Genomic DNA, 18,444 nt, shown 5'->3' on the forward strand with positions numbered 1-18,444 from the left:
CTCTAACACAGCACCCATCCCTCTCTAATGTGACTTAAAGCAGCACAGCAAGACCTAGAGCAGAAAGCAAATATGGCCAACAGGGCCCCAGACAGGGCTCAGGCAACTGGGCTAGGAGGAGAGCAGAGGGCACAGGCCAAAGTTGGGGTATAGGCCAAGGGTGGTGGTGCATGCTTGTCCTCCCAGCACTCAGAGGCTGAGGCAGAAGGATCACTGAAGTTCAAGGCCAGCCTGGGCTCCATAGTGAGCTCAAGGCCAGCCTGAACTACATAGTGAAACTGTCAAAAAAAAAAAGTTGGGGTGCAGGTACCACTGTCCTGTCAGAGCTGTCAGGTGGGTAGTCCTAGCTACTAAGTCTCCTAGAGCTGCCCTGCTGGCCAGGCCCTTCACAACTCTCTGGAAAGGTCCCAGGCCCAAGGTATGGATGCAGACTTAGGGTCTGGGGCTGGGTCTCAGGGCCAAGGAAACCAGCCCAGCAAGACAACAAAGGCAAGAGATAGGCTCCTATTCTTGGGGGGCAGTGCCCAGAGATCACAGGACACCCCCACCTCTCTCAAATTCTGGGTCCTGACCCAGCTGCGGTGCCTCTCACAGCTGGCCAGCTGGCCTGTAGTTGCAGTGAGGCCGCCAGGCCGGGGCCAAGGCCATCACTCCCTACTCCGCTGCCCTCATGCACCTGAAGTCGGCAGGGATGACTTCATCCCCCTCTGAACCTCAGTTTCCAAACCTAAAAAGGGGGGCAAGGAGCCATGAGGCTCTGTGGCAGCACATACCAAGGCCCAGGCCCACGTGGCAGCCACGCAGGAATCATCTATCAGCACCAGGATGGGACAGCACCTGCCACACAGTGAACTATGGGGGACTCAGCCACCACCATGGTCCACCACAGACATGCTCTCGTGGGCCAGCATTGCACACAGATGCCCACAGGCAGGGCCATCGGCTGCTGAGGTGCCCTGACACTTGGTCCTGCCCCCAGGGGAAGGGTGGGCACAAGACCTGCTTCACAGCTCCACAGGGGTGAAGAGTAGCTCCACAGGACACACAGCAGCCCCAGGCTCATCACGTCCAGCCTGTGGCTCCCACCGCTGACCCCACACCATGTGGCACTGGACAGTGGCCCCTGCAGGGGTCACCAGACATGGGGTGCACAGCAAAGCATCATCCTGGAGGTGCACACCACATGCCTGCGCTCAGCACCCCCAAAATGTCTGTTTTGATCAAGCTGTTTAGAAATGGGAAGACAGGCTGCCCGGGCTGGCTGCTACCAGGGCTGCATTACAGGAGGGACAGACAGAAAGGAGCTGCACATGCCTGGAGCGGCCACTCCCCTTCCTGTGCTGACTCTGGGTCCGGGCCGTGTGGGATCATCTCGTGTGACCCACTGCCCACTTCCCCCAGGACGCAGAGGAGTGCAAGTGTCAGGCACCGTATGTGGGCATCACCATGGGCAGTAACTCCTCTCTACCTGTTTCCCTTCCACACTGTGGGGGGACAGTCAATCTTACCTCGGTGTGCAGAGTACAGACCCTTGGTCAGTGGGTGCTGGCTGGGATGACAACAACCTACGCAACCAAGTGTCTCACAGTGAACAGGAAAATGCCCCCGGGGGCCGGGCAGCACACACAAGACCGCTCCCTGGCTATGCGCTTCTGCTTACATAGGTCTGTTGTAGAGTGGTTTCTTTTTTTTTTTTTTTTTTAAACCACGAAATAAACTTAGAACCTCGCTCTTGTCAGGCAGGCACTGTGCTGCTGAGCTAAACCCCCAGCCCTGGGTGGTTTCTTTAGAAATGGCATGTCAATCAAAAGTATTCCAGGCCCTTCTTGCCTTCAACAAAGAATTTGATGAGACAAGCTAAAAGTTTATTTGAAAAGTATGGGGCAAGCAGCAATAGAAGAAACCAGCCCTGCAGAGCAAACAGAATGAACAAAGAAAAAAGAAGTAGAAAACTCATGCTGGATAGCGTCTTTCAATGACGGCCTCCATCTCCTGGGAGCTCTCAGGAGCTCCCTGGGTCCTGGTCTTGCCTTGGCATCTTGGAATTGACAGGTCCTGCTCACTACCCAACTAGTTCTGCCACATCCTCTCCCCTACCTCAGGCCTGCTAAAGGGTGGGACAGTGATGGGAATGGCACAGGCACAGGGATCCACCGAAACAGAATGGTTAGATGCTGGCTCCCGGTCCCCCACTAAGCCTGCAGGAGTGAGGTGACATGGGGCGGAGGAGCCAAGGGGAACTGGAGGCTGTGAGGAGCAAGTGGAGGCTCTGCAGGCAGAGGAACAATAGAGGGCAGGGTTAGTGGAGTATGGGGGGCGCAGAGGGCTGTGGGCTATACTGACTGGTGTGGGGCTGAGGGCCAGTGTGAGCTGATGTCAGCACAGCAGGCACGGCCTGCTTCTAGCACAGCTGTCTCCCTGCAGTGTGGATCAGCCTCTACTATGTGGCTTTCTATGTGGTGATGACCGGACTCTTCGCACTGTGCATCTACGTGCTGATGCAGACCATCGACCCATACACGCCTGACTACCAGGACCAGCTCAAGTCGCCAGGTGGGCGCCAGGAGGTCTGGACCCATCAGTGCTCCTGCCATGCACAGGAGCCCAGCTGCAGGCCAGGCAGCAGGCCCCAAGGCTTTGTTGGATGAGGAAGACACCCCGGCTCATAGCCTGACTTTGGGTGTAGTTTATTAGAAGGCTTCTCTTGTACAGATAAGTAGCCTTGAACAGTGCAGCCTTGAACAGGGCACTTTGTGGCGGCAGGAGGCATCCTCCACACCAGGAGAAAAGGCTACAGTGGCAGGGTGCCGGTTGCCCTAAGCTGCTGGGGATGAGGAAAGGCAGGGTCCTTAGGGACCTGCAGCCCACAAACGAGGTCAAAGCCTTTCCCCCAGCTTTCGCTTGTATGGCTTTGGTTTTCTACAGTGCTGGGGATTAAGCCAGGCCTCTCACCCTGTGCTACGCCCTCAGCCCTTTCTAAGACCCTGAGACAGTCTTGCTAAGTCACCACTGCGCTGCCCAGGTTGGGCTCATTTCCAATTCTCCTGCTTTGGCCCTGCAGATTCCCCGATGCACAGGCGTGCGCTGCCAGGCTGCTGCCTTTGCTCCTTTCCGTTACACTGACAGGTTTTGCTTTACACCAGTACAGCTGTTACTTTCACAACACCATCACAACAACAAAGCATTCCCGTGTGTACTTGCAAAGCAGCCACCTCCAGGGACAGGATCTCCCAGGAGTCGGAGCAAGCTGGTGGGGAAGGAAGGGGGAGTGGAGAGTGGGCACTGCCACCGCCCCAAAAGCCCAGGAAGCTTGCACCAGAGAGCACTTGGGACCACTTGCAATTCCCTTCTGTCCTGCACGTTGGTTTTTTAATTATTTTTACAACTAACATACCATCCAACTGCTCTTGTTCATGACCAAAGCCAGGCAAGACTTTTAATGTGCATTCAGTTTCACCTGGCTGCAGACTCAAGCGACACTGCACACCCTGCTTGAGGCTCGGCCAGGCCCAAGACCTGTCTAGGTAGAGCACGTGCCTCCTGGGCCAGGCTGAGGCCTCACACCAACTGTGCTGTCTCCAGCTGGCAGGCAGGGGTCCCGGGGATGCACGCCAGCCGTTTCTTCGACCAGAGGCAGCCTGGCCTGCATCCTCCTCTCAGGATGCAGAAGGACCAGGCGCTGTATTGGTCAGACATCTGGGGGTTCCGCTTGAGACTCAGGCACGAGGCTGGAAGGGGGGGGGTGCACAAAGCAATCAGAAGGTGCTGTCTCCCCAGGGGTGACCCTGCGGCCAGATGTATATGGGGACAGAGGCCTAGACATCTCCTACAATGTTTCCGACAACAGTTCCTGGGCGGGCCTCGTGCACATGCTCCACAGCTTCCTGGCAGGTAGGCTGAGCGGGCCGTAGCTTGGGGCTCAGGGCTTGTGGCTTGGGCAGAATGTGCCAGCGCAGGGCGGACTGCAGTGCTGTGTCTCCACAGGCTACACCCCGGTGGCCCAGAGGGGCAGCATCAACTGCTCCTCCGAGAAGTACTTCTTCCAGGAGAGCTTTGGGGGCCCAAATCACACCAAGTTCTCCTGCAAGTTCACAGCAGACATGCTGCAAAACTGCTCAGGCCTGACAGACCCCAGCTTTGGCTTCGAGGAGGGAAAACCATGTTTTATCATCAAAATGAACAGGGTACGTGCAGGGGTCTCACTCAGAATCCGCCCCGTTTCTTTGCACATTGGCTGGGCATGAGCCTACCATGCACGTGTCCTAAGCAAACATGAGTACCTGATGGCCCCGTGGCCAGGACACTGTGCAGACTGTGGTGGGAGCTATGTGGCTGGCAGTGCCCACGAGCCTCCTGCAGCACAGTTGCTGCCTGGGTCAGAGGCCCAACAGCCAAATTCTAGGTCCTGGGTTGGCACCATGGAGCCACCAGGGCTGTGGTGGTGCCTGGTGTGCCCAAAGAGTGAAGAATCACATGTGCATCAGCAGAAAGGGCACAGTGCCATCCAGGCTGAGGCCCAAGTGACAGGAGCTGCCTAGGCAGAGGGCCCAGAGTCACTGCTCCAGACTCAAGGGCAGCAGGACCGCCAAAGGCCAGTGCGCATGTCCAGTGCCCAGGAGGAAGGCACATGCTCATGAGCTGCCACCATCTGGCCAGGGTCCTACCAGGGTCCCATCAGGGCTCCTTTGGGGCCTTGGCAGCCCAGAGGTTGAGTCAGGACAGCAGCGACTTTCCTTGCAGATTGTCAAGTTCCTGCCCAGCAACAGCACGGCGCCCCGTGTGGACTGCGCCTTCCTGGTAAGTAGATGTGGGGAGGCGCTGCCTTGCACTGGCAGGCTCCTAGGGAGACCCAGCTGTTTAGACTGCCAGGGGCAGTGGGAATCGACTGACAGCTCTCAGGGACATTCAACCTGTCAACCAGTCAGTCAGGTACCCAGGGATAGGTGTCGCCTGGAGGCTGGTGGGGCAGACCCCACAGGAGAAGATCATGCTATCATGGTCCTACTTCAGAGGGGACACTACCAATTGCAGAATTCTTGGCCACGACTAGGGAAAACAACCCTACTGATGCCAGTGGTCTGCCCTTCCTATTGGCCCAATTACAAACACACCCCAGCTCCCTGCCAGCGACAGGTGTTTAGCCTGGGTTAGCGATGCATTGTGAGTTTGTGTTCTGCTTGCGTAAATGCTGCGGGTTCTACTGAAGAAAATACCACCTGTCAAGTACGACGTGCATCCATTTGTGCCGTACCCACGGCCTGGGCCCCATGGGGGTCTGCGGGCCCATCTGTCCCTAGAGACTCACTTCTCTCTGGTTGTGGTATCTGGTTCTTCCTTCCTCCAGTTATTCTGCCCACATGTGTAGGCTGGCCCAACACCCAGCAGAGGCCAAATCCTCCTGTTCCTTGATGACTTCAAGCTCCCTGTGGGAGTCCAGCTACTACCAAAAGCATGTTTGTGTTGATCCCAGAAGGCCACATAGACTCAAGATGGTAGACAGCTGAGCATGTGGCTTCATCTCACTGCAGATGGGGCTCAGCCCTGCCCCACTTTACCCACCAGGCCTCCCAGCGGGGCTCACGGTGTGGAGGCCCCAGCTGTGCACAGACAGCTCCCCCCTGGCTTGGCCCTCAGCACTGGTTCTGAAGCCAACTGTAGGACAACCTGGGCACAGTGAACTGCCTCTTACCACTTAGGGGCTGAGGCAGTAGGCCCTTTTGAGCCCAGCCCAGGCAACTGAAACCATGCCTCAAACAAAACATAAAAGGGCCACAGACACGGCTGAGTAGCAGATGCAACCCAGAACCACAGTTGTGGCTGATGTGCAGGCAGCGTGTGCAGGTGCCCTGCACTTGGCTCTGGCATGTGCACACATGCCTGCCTGCCACGGCCGTCCCCGGGCTCAGCTGTGGCTTCTCTCGTCCAGGATGAGCCGCACCAGGCCCACAGGACCCTGCAGGTGGAATACTACCCCCCCAACGGCACCTTCAGCCTACACTACTTCCCCTACTATGGGAAGAAAGCACAGGTAAGATGCCTCACACTGAGCCTGAGGGAAGTGCTGCCCCTTTCAACAGAAAGTGAGGCAGCCTGGCTGCCTACCCATCAGAGCGCTTCCCAGAGCCCGGCTCATCTTGTGGAGCCCTAACTCCCTTCCCTTCAAGGGCTCCACAAATCCTCTTCCACCTGTATACACACCTTTCCCCAGCCAGGGCAGGGGCAGCCACTGTGACTCCCACAGGTCGGTGGGGTGCTGCAGATCCAACCAAGGCACCTGGAAGAAGCCCCCGACCAGTAGCCTGCCGAGTGGCTCTGCTGCTGGCCCCAGGGTTCTCATCTTTCCCCTACAGCCCCACTACAGCAACCCTCTGGTGGCAGCAAAGCTTCTCAACGTCCCTTGGAACGTGGACGTCGTCATCGTGTGCAGGATCCTCGCCGACCATGTCACCTTCGACAACCCCCACGACCCCTACGAAGGGAAAGTGGAGTTCAAGCTCAGGATGCAGAAGTAATGGCCGGGGAAGGGGACCCAACTGCGACTGCCAGCCTGTCCCTCCTGCTCGGCCCTGCCCTCCAGGGGCCCACCCATCACCTTACAAGTGTGGCATCGCCAAGAGGCACTGGGGTCCAGCTCTTACCACGGCATCAGCCACTCCCTATCTAGTCCACCTTCTCCCTTTTTCCTTTTGAGACAGGGTCTTGCTAAGCAGTCTGGGCTGGTCTTGAAATTGCCATCCTCCTGCCTCAGCCTCCCGAGCAGCTAGGATCTCAGATGTGCACCTTGCACTGGGCTTCTGCTGTGCTCCAAAGGAGCTTTAGCCAGCATAAGATGTGGGGCTCCCGCAGGAGACCAAAAGTAGCGCCTGCCCTGCAAGCCAGGCCGGTATCACTCGCCATCTTCCACATGGGCCTTCCCTGATCACTGCAACTGGTTTTCTCCAGAAGTTAACATGAACCACTGTTCACAGCACATAAAACTGTAGAGGCACAGACAGCAAACACGGCACACAGCAAGGCACAGTCTGAATTCTGCCTTCTAAGGTCATTTCCTGTTACAAAAACAAAACACATTAAAGTCACTCTTGCTCTACATGAACAGTCATGTCTTTCCCAACCTAGGAGAACAACTAAAAACCAAACACTCCCTTCTCTGAAAGCCTGCTTCCGCTGCGGCACAGGCACACTGGGAGGGTCGGAGGAGCACGACACTTGAGGTTGTGGGATATGGGAGCAGGGTGGGCAGGGGCACAGGGCCATCTGCAGACAGGTCCTGCACCCAGGGGTCACAACAGTCAGGGCCCGTTCCCTGGGGTGTGTCCCCCTTGCACACCAGTGCATCATCCCACCTGCCACCCAAGCCTATGCCTGCAACAGCAGAGTGCAGACGGGCAAACAGGAGACACCTGGCGCAGCAAACAACTGGACAGATGAGTGGTGGAAAAGATGTAGCACATCTCCCATGGATGCCACTTACTCGGTGGGGACCAGATAGGCCTCACACCGAGCCCCACCCCAGGTCTCCTGCACAGATGGCATGCAGTGGGGAGCAGCAACAGGCCCAGGGTCTCTGGCTCCCCTCTGACTTGCACTAGGAAGCCCCTGGCTTTGTTTACTGCACTCTGTGGCCCGAGTTTGTCTCTACTGGGGCATCCCTCGCCAGGCTCAGCCTGAGAGTGAGCTGCAGCCCTCTCCAGACCCTACCCCGGGTGAGCAAAATCGCTCTCCAGATGTCCCTACAGAGCTGTTTTCATGGCCTCATCTGCTCTGCCTGCTCCCAACAGGAAAGTGAAGGGAGGGTTTGAAAGAAGGGGCAGCACCCAAATCCCCAAAGCCACCTCAGACCAGGGGAGGCCCCGCTACAAAGCAGGGGTGGCGGCAGCTGCAGCCAGAGCAAGCCCTGGAACTGAGGAGGCCACCAGCTGCATGTGCACTGCAGACGCCAGGCAGGAATAGCAGATTGGACCGTGGAACTTTACCTTTTATCCCCTCCCCGCATGTGTGACCTCTGGGGTCTTGAGCTCCCAAACCGTCACCTGCCGCATGCTGCCCAGTGATACTGGTGGGCGGGGCGACGCCTGGCATCCCGCTGCCTTTCCCACGATCTTCTATCCATCTTATTTTTTTCTGAAAGAGAAACCTGCAAAATCTGCCCCAACTTTTAGGGTTGAGGAGAGTCAAAGCTCCCGCAAGAGAAGCACCCTGAGGGAAAGATGCCCACTGCCCTACTCACCTGGCCACCCTTTCTCAGCCCTGTGCCCTCCAGGCAACTTCAGGGGACCAGGGGATGCAGCCTGGGCCCCGCTCCAAAGGAAGGGTACACCTGGCAACCCTGTCCTTGGGCAGCAGCTTCTTCACCACAGGGTAAAACTAGACTAGAGGCAAGAATAATTGCAAGATGATAATACTGAATTAAAGAAAGACAGAGTTTGTTTAAAATGCCCATGCGCGTTTTATTAATAAAAACTAACAGTGCCAAGTTAAAGTCAAACAATTAAAGTCTCTTTGTATTCCATAAAATATTACAGAAAAGTTTATTTGTGTTTCAATAAAAAGACCATTGTTTCAGAACAGGCAGCTAACAGCAATGTGCAGTTAATGGTTCATTGTGAATAAATTTTAAAAGAGACTACTGCCTGTCCTTAAATTCCTTTCTTTTTATAAAAAAAGAACTATTAAAAATGATTGACAAATTTTGAGTTAAAAAACTGTTAAAACATTCTCTATGTTTAATTTCAACTTTATAATAGATTACATGAAGATTGCTTAGGAAACAAATACAACATTTGTTTCAGTACATGTCTTTAAATGATAGACTTATAAGTATGTAAACAACTATATAATAAAAAGTTTCCAAACGCGGCCTGTAAGAAATCAGGCAAATTTTATCATAAGCAACAACCCTTCCACACATTCCATAGCTGCTCCAGCACGGCAGTAAACTACCAAACAAAAAGAAAGCATGTCTCAATTAGTTGGTGCACCAGAAAAAGTGTGCAGATATGATGGGTTTGCAACATTAACATAATTTAAGGAAAAGCAAAATCATAATAAAATTTATGGTGCTCAATATTTTAAATGTAGTTTTGTTAACTGCTTGGCTCTTTGGCCCTCGCGTGTTTAACGGAGGGAAGACACGTCCTGCAGTCCCGCTGTCTGCCAGCGGGGGGCGCCACTCCGCACACGGCAAATGGGGTGCTGCGGCTGGGCCCGCAGGACATGACAGCGCTTCTTTATTGTCACTGGCATGGGTGAAGTACAATGTGTTCAGCAACCCAGCAAGCACTGCTGAGAGGCAAAAACCAACTGTGAACTAAAGGAAAAACAGAAAACAAAAGGTAAATAGAGGCTTGGGCCCGCACACAGGCACCAAACACGCACGCGCGCAGGCACGCAAGCCTGCACACCGCGCAGAACAGTCCTTGCTTATTGGAGGTGCGCGTCGAAACCCAGCTCACCGGGCCTTCTCGGGGGAAGGCCAAGAGGAAAGAAAAACCCGGTTTAAAACAGTTTCTCTTTGCTAGACGCTCATCCCCGACGCTGGAGGCGGTGTCAGTCCTCCTCCTCGTTCTCGTTGAAGTCGTCCTCCTCGTCCTCATCCTCGCCCACACAGGACACGGGCGTCTCCACCCGCGAGCCGCTGTACTGGGAGCCATTGGAACTGGTGGCCAGAGTCCCCTCCGCGCCGTTGCTCAGGTCGCTGTGGGGACAGGACCGGCGGTGTTGAGGCCAAACGCCAGGCCAGGCGTGGCCCCAAGGCCCAGGGCCCAAGCGATGCGCACAGACTGAAGCGGAAGAGCCAGCACCACAAGGCCCAGCCCAGTGTGGCTCCAAGTGCCCCTGGGGACCCTCAGTGCACGTGGGAAGCAGGGAGTGCTTCTGCCGCATGACTTCTGGCCCGTGGCTGGCCAGGCTGAGGGAACTGAGCCCAGGCTGGCAGTGGGTGTTGCCCCACCCACACTAGGCCGCGGTTTGGTGGCATCCTGACCTGAGCCCAGACCAGGCGGACACAGTGAGCCGAGGCACTGCCCAGTCGCCCCTGGCAGCCACCCACCGGGTCTGCACCTCATCCCAGCTCCACCCCACCCTTCAGCATGCCCTCACCCTGCCTTGTACCACACTTTCTGATGAGCAGCTCACCCTGGAAACCCAGCCTGGCAGAACAGGTTAGAGGCAAACACTGCACCCACAAACAGAGCCTTTGGCTTTCCTGGCAACTGCAAGCTACCTGAAGGTGCTTTCGTAACACACTGTACCCCATATCTCTATCCGTACCCCACTTTTACTGAAACCAGTTTTCTCAGGAATTGTCTAGAGCTTGTTTCCAGTGTAGAAACTGACAGGCCAGCAAAGTTCAGTCAGTGAAGAGCATGACTTGAAGGTGGAATTCCTACAGTCACTGCGACTACACCTCAACCATACCCTCTGCTAACACTGCAGGCCAAGTCCCAGGATGCAAGGAAAAGAGCCCAGTGCTCACCACAGGGTGCTGGGACGCCCCAGCTGGCAGTCGCTCTCCCTCAGCCTGCCATGGCTGGCTCTCAGCCCGAAGGCTAGGGACAAGCCAGGCCTCACAGCACCAAGCCCTGACCAGCAGCCCCACGGTGACTAACCTCCATCCCCAGATACGCCTCTCTCACATCCTCCTCCTCAGGGTAAAGCAGCACTCAGGGCGCACACGCACACGCACAGGGTGCAACTGAACGCAACAAGCTGCTGCATTAAGGCAGCACCATGAAGCACCGATGCCACTAAACACATTCGTCTAAATAACAAATGTCCTTGCTCAGCTCATGCATAATCATGAGCGTGAAAAAAAGCAGAGAACAGAATTTTACACGTATGATGACCTCAAACATTTTAAGAAAATGAGGGAAGAGGAAAACCAGTTGTCTTTCACTCCCGGGGTTAGGGTGGATTTTGCCCCCTCTCTTGTACTACTTTAAAAATAAAAACAGGAGTTAACTTTAATTTTTAGACTGGTGCCGTCCCACCTGGCCCTGCCCTGTGGTCACCTGGCAGACAGCCTTGTGCCGTTGGACGCAGAGCCTGCAGTTGTGAGGAACACGCTGCCGATGGACCCCTGAGCCATTTCTGAAAGGGAAAGCAAAGGGTCGCACATAGCAAGGCTGGGAGGCCTAGCCGGGGGCCTCGCAGTGTCCAGTGCCAGCCTCCACGGGGCACGTGCCACGGCCAGGTCCCCCACAAGGGACACACACCCTCAGCGTGGCACAGTGCAGGGAAGGCACCACACAGACCTGTGAGTGTTGCAGCCACCACAGAGCAGGAAGCGGGGCCACAGGTAAGAAACGCATACCTGCACAAGCCTGGCTGATCTCCCTGGGCACTGGCGGGAGGGGAGGGGGCCAGGTCCCGAATCCCTAACGTGGTGGACAGGCCACACATCCACCAGCTAGGAGCCTTCCAGGATCAAGGACTCGCAGCCCAGTGAAAGCCCAGCATGCAGTGGGCCATCAGTCACCAGTGCAATGTGAGTCCCCCGCACCCCCAAGAAGACACTGAGCGGGGAGCCAGGTCCCGGGGCCATCAACCACCATGGGGCCCCATGCCAGCTATACTGCTCGAGAACCATGCTTCTCACTCTGACCCAGATGAACCCTGACTTTTCCACATGCCTGTCACACAAACACGCAGGCTACTCGCGGACTGCAGCTCCCCATCCAGTGGGCAGCGATGCCACAAGGCCTGAGCTTGGCCAACCTCAGGACATGCGTGGCCAAGAGGGCACGACTGACCTGTCACATACGGCTCCAGAGCTTTGGGCACCAGGCTCCGTGCCACCTTGAGGTCCTCGGCAGAGCAGCTGCCAGACTCCAGACCACAGGCCATGCCCATCCGCTTCAGCACCTCAATGTCATCGTGGATCTCAAAAGTGTTGTCGAAGTTGAACAGGTACTCGAATCTGCAGGATGGATGTGGTCACAAAGCCAGGCCCCAAGTGAAGTCCCTCTCTTGCTGTGCCCACCCAGAGCCCACAGGCTCACAGACCAAGGACGGGTGCCAGGGAATGGCACTGGGCATCACACCCAGACAGGCGTGCGCCTCACACATGTGCCAGCTGCCAGGCCGCGGCACCTCGGGGTGGCTACACTATCAACGCGCCGTGCCAGCAGCGGCCCCGAGAAGTCTCCCTGTGCACTGCCATGACACACTTGTCATTGGAGATGCTGCAGTCAATGACAGTCTTCCTGCTGGTGTTGACAATGATGAAGGGCAAGTGGATCACGGAGTTGGGTGGTGGTGGCCGACGGGCCTGCTGTTCCACCTGCCGGTTCCTCTGCACCAAGTTCTTGAAGGCGATTTGCTGGAAAGAGGGAACAACCAACCTGTGTGGCAACTGTCACCAGCACCATGCCCCACCCTCTTGGATCACACCAAGAGTGGCAGGAGGTGGGCATACCCCTGCGCCCCAAAAGCCAGAATGACAGCCCCTTCCTGGACAGGGTGCCACAGTGGCCCACCCAGACAAGGGCTCAGTGTCCACAGTGGACACACTGGACAGGCTGTGTGCCATGGGAAGAAGTGACAAAGGCAGCACGCTAGGTGTCGGGTAGCAGCCCCCAGCTCCTCTTCCCTCCCTGTGGGGATCAGGCTGGGACCCAGGGCTCCCAACACGCACGTCATCCACACTGGTGCCTGGGCCCAGACAGGACCGTTGGCTCTCTGTGGGGAAGCACAGCTGTGGCCACATGGTGTGGATACATCAGCCCCAAAACTTCCACTGTCCCCGACCAGTAACTGTTAAGGGTACCTCCGAGTACAGGCCCCAGGGATGCCACCATCCAGAACCGGGCTGTGGAGCACCCCCACACGCATGCGCCTATGTGTGCATGCCTGCTCACACCTGCACAGCCCCAACTGTCTGCATTCACACTCACACTTGCTCACGGCCATGCCTGTCCACTCACACTGCTGATGCTTGCACCCGCCTGCTCACACTGCCCACTCACACATCCACGCCCGCCTGCACGCTCTAGCAGAGGCTGTGCCCACAACGCCCTCCCAGTGTCCACCTGCAGGATAAGCTCCTGGAGCTGGGCCTGCTTCTGCTTGATGCGCTCCAGCCGCCGCTGCCTCTCCACCTGCAACACATACAGGGGACCGTCGCTGCGGTCGGCACAGGGCATTGAGAGCCCAGCTAAGGGTGCCAGGCCCCGCTACTCCACAGGTGCCCCACCCATCATCCCTGTGCTGGATGTGGCTCAAGTGTTTTTAAATCCCACAAGGGAAGGCTGGGAACTAGGCTCCATGTAAGCCCAGAGCTCAGTCAGCAGAGAGCAGAGGCACCCGGAGGTGCTCCAGCACACACATCACAGGGCAACCGCCAAGACCCTCTCAGGACCAGGACACCGTGATGCCCGTGATGCAAAAGGGAGGTTAGGGTGCACCTCGAGGTTCTGGCATTCCTGAGCCGAGTTCGTGGGCAGGCCAATCCACTTGATCTCCTTCTTCTCCTTGGAGATGATGTTCATGGCCATCAGCACATTTAAGGCATCGTACACTCGCCGCCGTATGTTCTTCTGATCGTAAGCCTGGGAGACAGACAGCAAAGATCTTCCACGTGACCTGAGCCCCACCACTGACTGTCGTGAATGTCTAGCCCTGAGCGCATCCCCGGGAGACCTGCAGGGGACCCCTCCAGGAAGGCTGTGACCACCTGCCGCTGTGCCACCCTAGGGCCCTCTGCACCTGCCCGCACTCACAGACTCGTTGGGCAGGATGTGGTTGTCGGCAGCACTGAACTCTGCCACCAGCTCGTCAGCCACCTCGTTATAGGAGGTGGTGCCTTTGCGCTGCACCTTCTCGCACACCTTCATGGAGAAGTGCCGCAGGCCCTTGCCGTGCTTCTCGCCCTTCCTGTTCCGCTTTCTGCAGAGGGAGACAGACAAACACCCAGGGTCAGCCCTGCCCCAAGATCCACAGGCCCTGCGGCCCACAGATCCCAGAGCCTCCGCACAGGTCCACCTCAGCACACAAGGACACAAGATGTCCCGTGGTCAGGGCAGGACATCTGTAAGACACAGGGTATCATGTCTTGGCATCCAACTATGCCCACATGCACAGCAAATTCTCCTGGAGATGATGTGCAGCCTCAGACTGCCACAGATTTTAGTGCAACTGAGAGATTTCCAGGGCTCATGTTGGCAGGCATGGCGACATGCGACACGTGCATGGCTGGCTACCCTACAGCCGCAGGTGCATAACACCAGCACATGTGGGACAGGAGGAAGCGCTGGCATGTCGCCACAGGGAGAACAAAGGGCCCTCACTTCTGACAGCTGCACTTTGGGCAGAGGTGGTTTTGCCACAGACCTACAGCAGACTACATAGCTCACAGCTGTGTCTGAGTTTTTGAGGCAAGGCTCAACTGACTCTCTGGACAATCACTTCTGGTTCAGATGCTGGAAGTGCTACGGCAGGACAGCCCAGCAGCACAGGCCAAGCCCAGGATGGCAGCGAATCTGCCCACAGCATCTCACAGACAGAAGGCAACGTGCAGTGGGTGTGACATGCACAGGGGAAAGGACTTCCTCCTTTCCAGGGCCTGGAACTCCTAGCCCTCCAGGGGGAGGGAACATGCCACCTCTGCTCCCAGCCAGCTTGAGTCGTGATGTGCAGCCAGGCAGGAGGCCAGGAGCCCTGGCTCCCCACCATGGGACTTTACAGAGGGTGACCCTCCGTGCAAGCATGGGGACCACGGGGGGCACTCACCCAGCAGACCACGGTGAGGACTCGGAGGGCTGGCTCTGGGACACGAAGTGTGTGCTCGGGGTATGTGGGCTCCCAACCACGATCGTGCTGGCTGCTGCTGGCCGCTGGGGCGTGCCAATCACCTGCAGCAGGGGACAGCTCAGGTTAGAGTCAGGGACCTCTTGCACCTGGACACTGGCTTTCGTCACCTGCTCTGGCTACAGCCACCACAAGATAGGACAGCAGTGACAATGCCCTGAGGTGGCCGATCCCACCCTTTGGTTCTGAGCCAGCACTATCTTCTCAGTGTGAACACTACAGCCATCCAGGTGAGGCCAAAGATGGCAGAGCTCACACTGTGTGGAGCTCAGTGGCAGTCGGATTTAACAGTGGGCACTCAGACGTGCTTCTAGTTCTCCTCTTGGGCTTTTACTTTTTAATAAGACAGATAAGCCAGGCTAGCCACAGACATACAGCACGCCGTATCCCACAGCTGCCAGCCACGGTGAGCTCAAGCCCAGCTGGGACTTCACAGTGAGCTGTCCGCCTCCTCCAGCAGAGGACACAGACACGCCCTGCACACTGCCAGGCATGGTCTCAATGGCAGCTCGAACGCCTTGCTGCAGGCCCATCTCCCTGACTGCTCTTGGTAAACACCCTGTGTGCAGCTCACCATCACACGTCGCAGCCACCACACACCACAGGGGCCCAGAGCTATTTCAGCTTGGGGGACTGAAGTCATGTGCTTGGCTGCCGGACCCATGGAGGCCCTGGCTGGTGAGCTGGACTCGTGCTGTGCACCCTGCTCATGTTCCCTCCTCCCAGGCCTGGCTGGGATGCCGCACAGGACCCAGTGCCCACCCAGGCCCATCACCTCAAACAGGGAAGGGCCTCACTGCCCACAGCAGAACAGCCAGTGTGCTTTTCTAAACCTTTGGTTATAAAATGATTCCTGGTCACCTGCAACACATAAGCTCATTCACATGGGTGCTGTACCAGAGCCCAGGAGAACAGCCACAAGCTCTAGCCACAAAGCTCAGTGTGGCCAGGGATCTGGCCTTCACACGAGGAAGCCCCTGCCTCTGCCACCTGCTCCTGGGCACACCTCCACCCACGCCAGACAAGAGGGAGCCACTGCTGTGATGGAGGAGCTGAATCCTGCTGTCACATGAGACTCAGTACCTGTCCCATCAAGCTAGAGAGGTGGCAAGGCAGAACAAAACTGGGCTTTTCAGCTTTATCAAATGGTACTGAAAAGCAAAAAATTCAACAGAAAAGGTAGGAGGGGTCAAACATGCAGGCATGGTCGTTTTCTCTGAAGAAATGGGGTACACGGAAAAGTCACCCAAAAGACAGCAGCAGCGAACCTACCCAGTACTGCTTCTGGGGATTAGGAACCCATGGGAGGCTGTGGAGGCCTGGGTGACTGTGCGTCAAGGCCATGCCTTTTACTCCAAATGCAACCCAGGTCTTCTCCCATGGGGGTGGGAATGGGGGGTGGGGGTGGGACTGCCCTCCAAGAAGGGCAAGGAGGGAGCTGGGGAGGTGGGAGCACTGTAGGAGGAGCAGAAGGAAGGTCAAGAGACATGGATGTCACCGAGCCTGGGGCTGGGTGTGTGCCCAGAGCAGAGCCTGCAGACCAGGCTGCCAGGAAGGCTGAGCACCTCTGGGCCCAAGAATAGCCATAACATGGCGGGTGGGGGTCCTGCTGTAAGACCCACCCACCTCCACAGGGTCTAGGTCTCCTCCCCTGACCCCAAACGTAGGACAGGAGGAAGGCACTGGCCCAATGCCCAAGACAGAGACTGGGGAGGTTAGGCACTATCACTATAGAGTGGCCTTGCTATTCAGCACTGAGGACTGTGCAGGTACAAAAGTCCGGGCAGGAAGCTGCTCGGGCTTGGGCCACAGCCTATGCTACACCTGCCAGGGATGCCAGGAACACCCACCACACATGGTAGCTTCCACCCAGTCACAGAGGGGACAAGTGCTCTGAACTAGTAAGTCCAATGCAGTACATCAGCAACCTGGTGAGCATCACCACAGGGTGTCACTGACCCCAGCTGGTGTCCACTAAGTGCCATCAGCAATCCTGGCCACTGTCTACACTCCCAGATCTGCCTGCAGGCGCACGTACACGCACACCTCCCAGCCAGGCCCACCCTCCACCTTACCACTTGTTGTGTGATGTTGACATTAGACTGTCCGAAGGTTTTGGGCAGGAGTTGCTTCCCGAGTGTGTTCACTGTGGATGGGTGGACGGCCACCAGGGACACCACACCTACAACACAAGGGCACAGGTCTGGGTCACGCTACTCTGTGATTGGCCTAAATAAACATGATGGCTTCAGGAGAGCGACACTCCCTGAACTGCTCTGTGGGAGACACCCAGGAGCTCCACTCTCAGCCCGTCCCTCCATCAGCTCCCGCCCGGGCCGCACAGACCAGGCTGTGTCCAGCGTCCCCAACTTCTCCAATCGGGGACCAGCAGCCCTGCTACCTTCGACTCAGTAAAGTGGCATTTCCCTCTGTTCTAATCTGGCAACACAGTTTGAAACGTACAACGTAATACTGGTACAATGCCACACACAACCGCTCCTGGGAGGCCCGTCACAAGGTCAGCTTCATGACACGGCCCAGGAGCAGACTCACTAGGAATACCACTCTTTAAAAGGCAAACTGTACTGAAAGGTCTTTTCAAAGGAGCTACACAGTACTACGTATACACCTGCCAACTCCTCAGTGTGACTATGTATTGCAAACATATTTTGAGAAACTAAAGGAAGGTTTCAAATACAGCTTTATGAATGGTCTGCTGCAATCCTTTAGCAAAATATTCTAATTATTCATATTTACAGTTGCCATAACCCATTCATATCTACAACTTAAGATACCAAATTATAGAATCATGTGGCTTAGTATTTTCTTACACTAAATGCTTTTAAATATGTAAAGGCTAACACCCTAGTTTTTTAAAGTAAATTCGGAGTATGGTTAAGGTACCCAGTATGTCCCGACGAAATGTGCAGGGACAGTGAGCAGGGGCCCTGGGAGGCAGGTCCATCTCCACACTGTCCACTATGCCACACACTGTTTTTACCACTGTTGCCACATAACACAGTTTGAAATCTGGGGTTGGTGCCTCCTGCCTTTTTCCTGCTGCTCAAGATTGCTTCCACTCTTCTCTGGTCTCTTCTGGTTCCAGATGAAATTTGGAATTGTTTTCTCTAGTTCTGTGATGGTGCTGTTGGTACTTTTTATAAGTATTTATTTATTTAGTACAGGGTCTCGCTATGCAGCTCAGACTTGTACTGATCCTCCTGCATCAGCCTCCCAGCGCTGGAATTACAGGCGTATGCCCCTCCCCCACTTTAGTGGCCAGCTCAGCATGCCCAAGGTTCCAGGGTGGCACAGCATGCAGTACCAGGGATGGAACCTGGGTCCGTGCACCTACCAGGCAGGCACCTAGACCACCAAGCTAGCTCCCCAGCCTGCTATTGGTATTTTGACTGGAACTGCATTAAACCTGCTTACAAGTTTGGAAGTGTGATCATTCTGACAAAACTGATTTTCAGAAATAGGGGATATGTTTCCATTTTCTGTTATCCTCTTTGAGCTCCTTTTTAGATGACTATAATTTTCATTGAAGAGGTCTATCACTTCTTTGGTAAGGTTAATTCCTACATATTTCCTTTTTCTTGGTGCTACTGTGAATGGTATTATTTTCTAATTTCT

The 18,444-nt window shown here is 55.9% G+C and overlaps 2 protein-coding genes across 2 annotated transcripts in view; one reads left to right on the forward strand and one right to left on the reverse strand.

Annotated features, from left to right (window-relative positions):
* Positions 1 to 6,690, forward strand: part of Atp4b (ATPase H+/K+ transporting beta subunit) — an 8,315-nt gene extending 1,625 nt beyond the window's left edge. The window contains exons 2-7 of the mRNA XM_004631153.2: positions 2,425 to 2,553; positions 3,778 to 3,891; positions 3,985 to 4,184; positions 4,741 to 4,797; positions 5,927 to 6,028; positions 6,351 to 6,690. Coding sequence (XP_004631210.1) covers positions 2,425 to 2,553; positions 3,778 to 3,891; positions 3,985 to 4,184; positions 4,741 to 4,797; positions 5,927 to 6,028; positions 6,351 to 6,512 — 764 coding nt within the window. The 3' untranslated portion in view covers positions 6,513 to 6,690. The remainder of the gene's footprint in view (positions 1 to 2,424; positions 2,554 to 3,777; positions 3,892 to 3,984; positions 4,185 to 4,740; positions 4,798 to 5,926; positions 6,029 to 6,350) is intronic.
* A 1,286-nt stretch (positions 6,691 to 7,976) lies between these two features.
* Positions 7,977 to 18,444, reverse strand: part of Tfdp1 (transcription factor Dp-1) — a 31,839-nt gene continuing 21,371 nt past the window's right edge. Inside the window, exons 4-12 of the mRNA XM_004631154.2 lie at positions 16,884 to 16,990; positions 14,731 to 14,852; positions 13,722 to 13,887; positions 13,407 to 13,550; positions 13,032 to 13,100; positions 12,171 to 12,322; positions 11,754 to 11,920; positions 11,013 to 11,091; positions 7,977 to 9,697 (exon numbers count right to left, since the gene is read on the reverse strand). Coding sequence (XP_004631211.1) covers positions 9,550 to 9,697; positions 11,013 to 11,091; positions 11,754 to 11,920; positions 12,171 to 12,322; positions 13,032 to 13,100; positions 13,407 to 13,550; positions 13,722 to 13,887; positions 14,731 to 14,852; positions 16,884 to 16,990 — 1,154 coding nt within the window. The 3' untranslated portion in view covers positions 7,977 to 9,549. The remainder of the gene's footprint in view (positions 9,698 to 11,012; positions 11,092 to 11,753; positions 11,921 to 12,170; positions 12,323 to 13,031; positions 13,101 to 13,406; positions 13,551 to 13,721; positions 13,888 to 14,730; positions 14,853 to 16,883; positions 16,991 to 18,444) is intronic.

The sequence above is a fragment of the Octodon degus genome, unplaced genomic scaffold, assembly GCF_000260255.1.
Source record: "Octodon degus isolate 3935 unplaced genomic scaffold, OctDeg1.0 scaffold00039, whole genome shotgun sequence".
Classification (NCBI taxonomy): Eukaryota; Metazoa; Chordata; class Mammalia; order Rodentia; family Octodontidae; genus Octodon; species Octodon degus.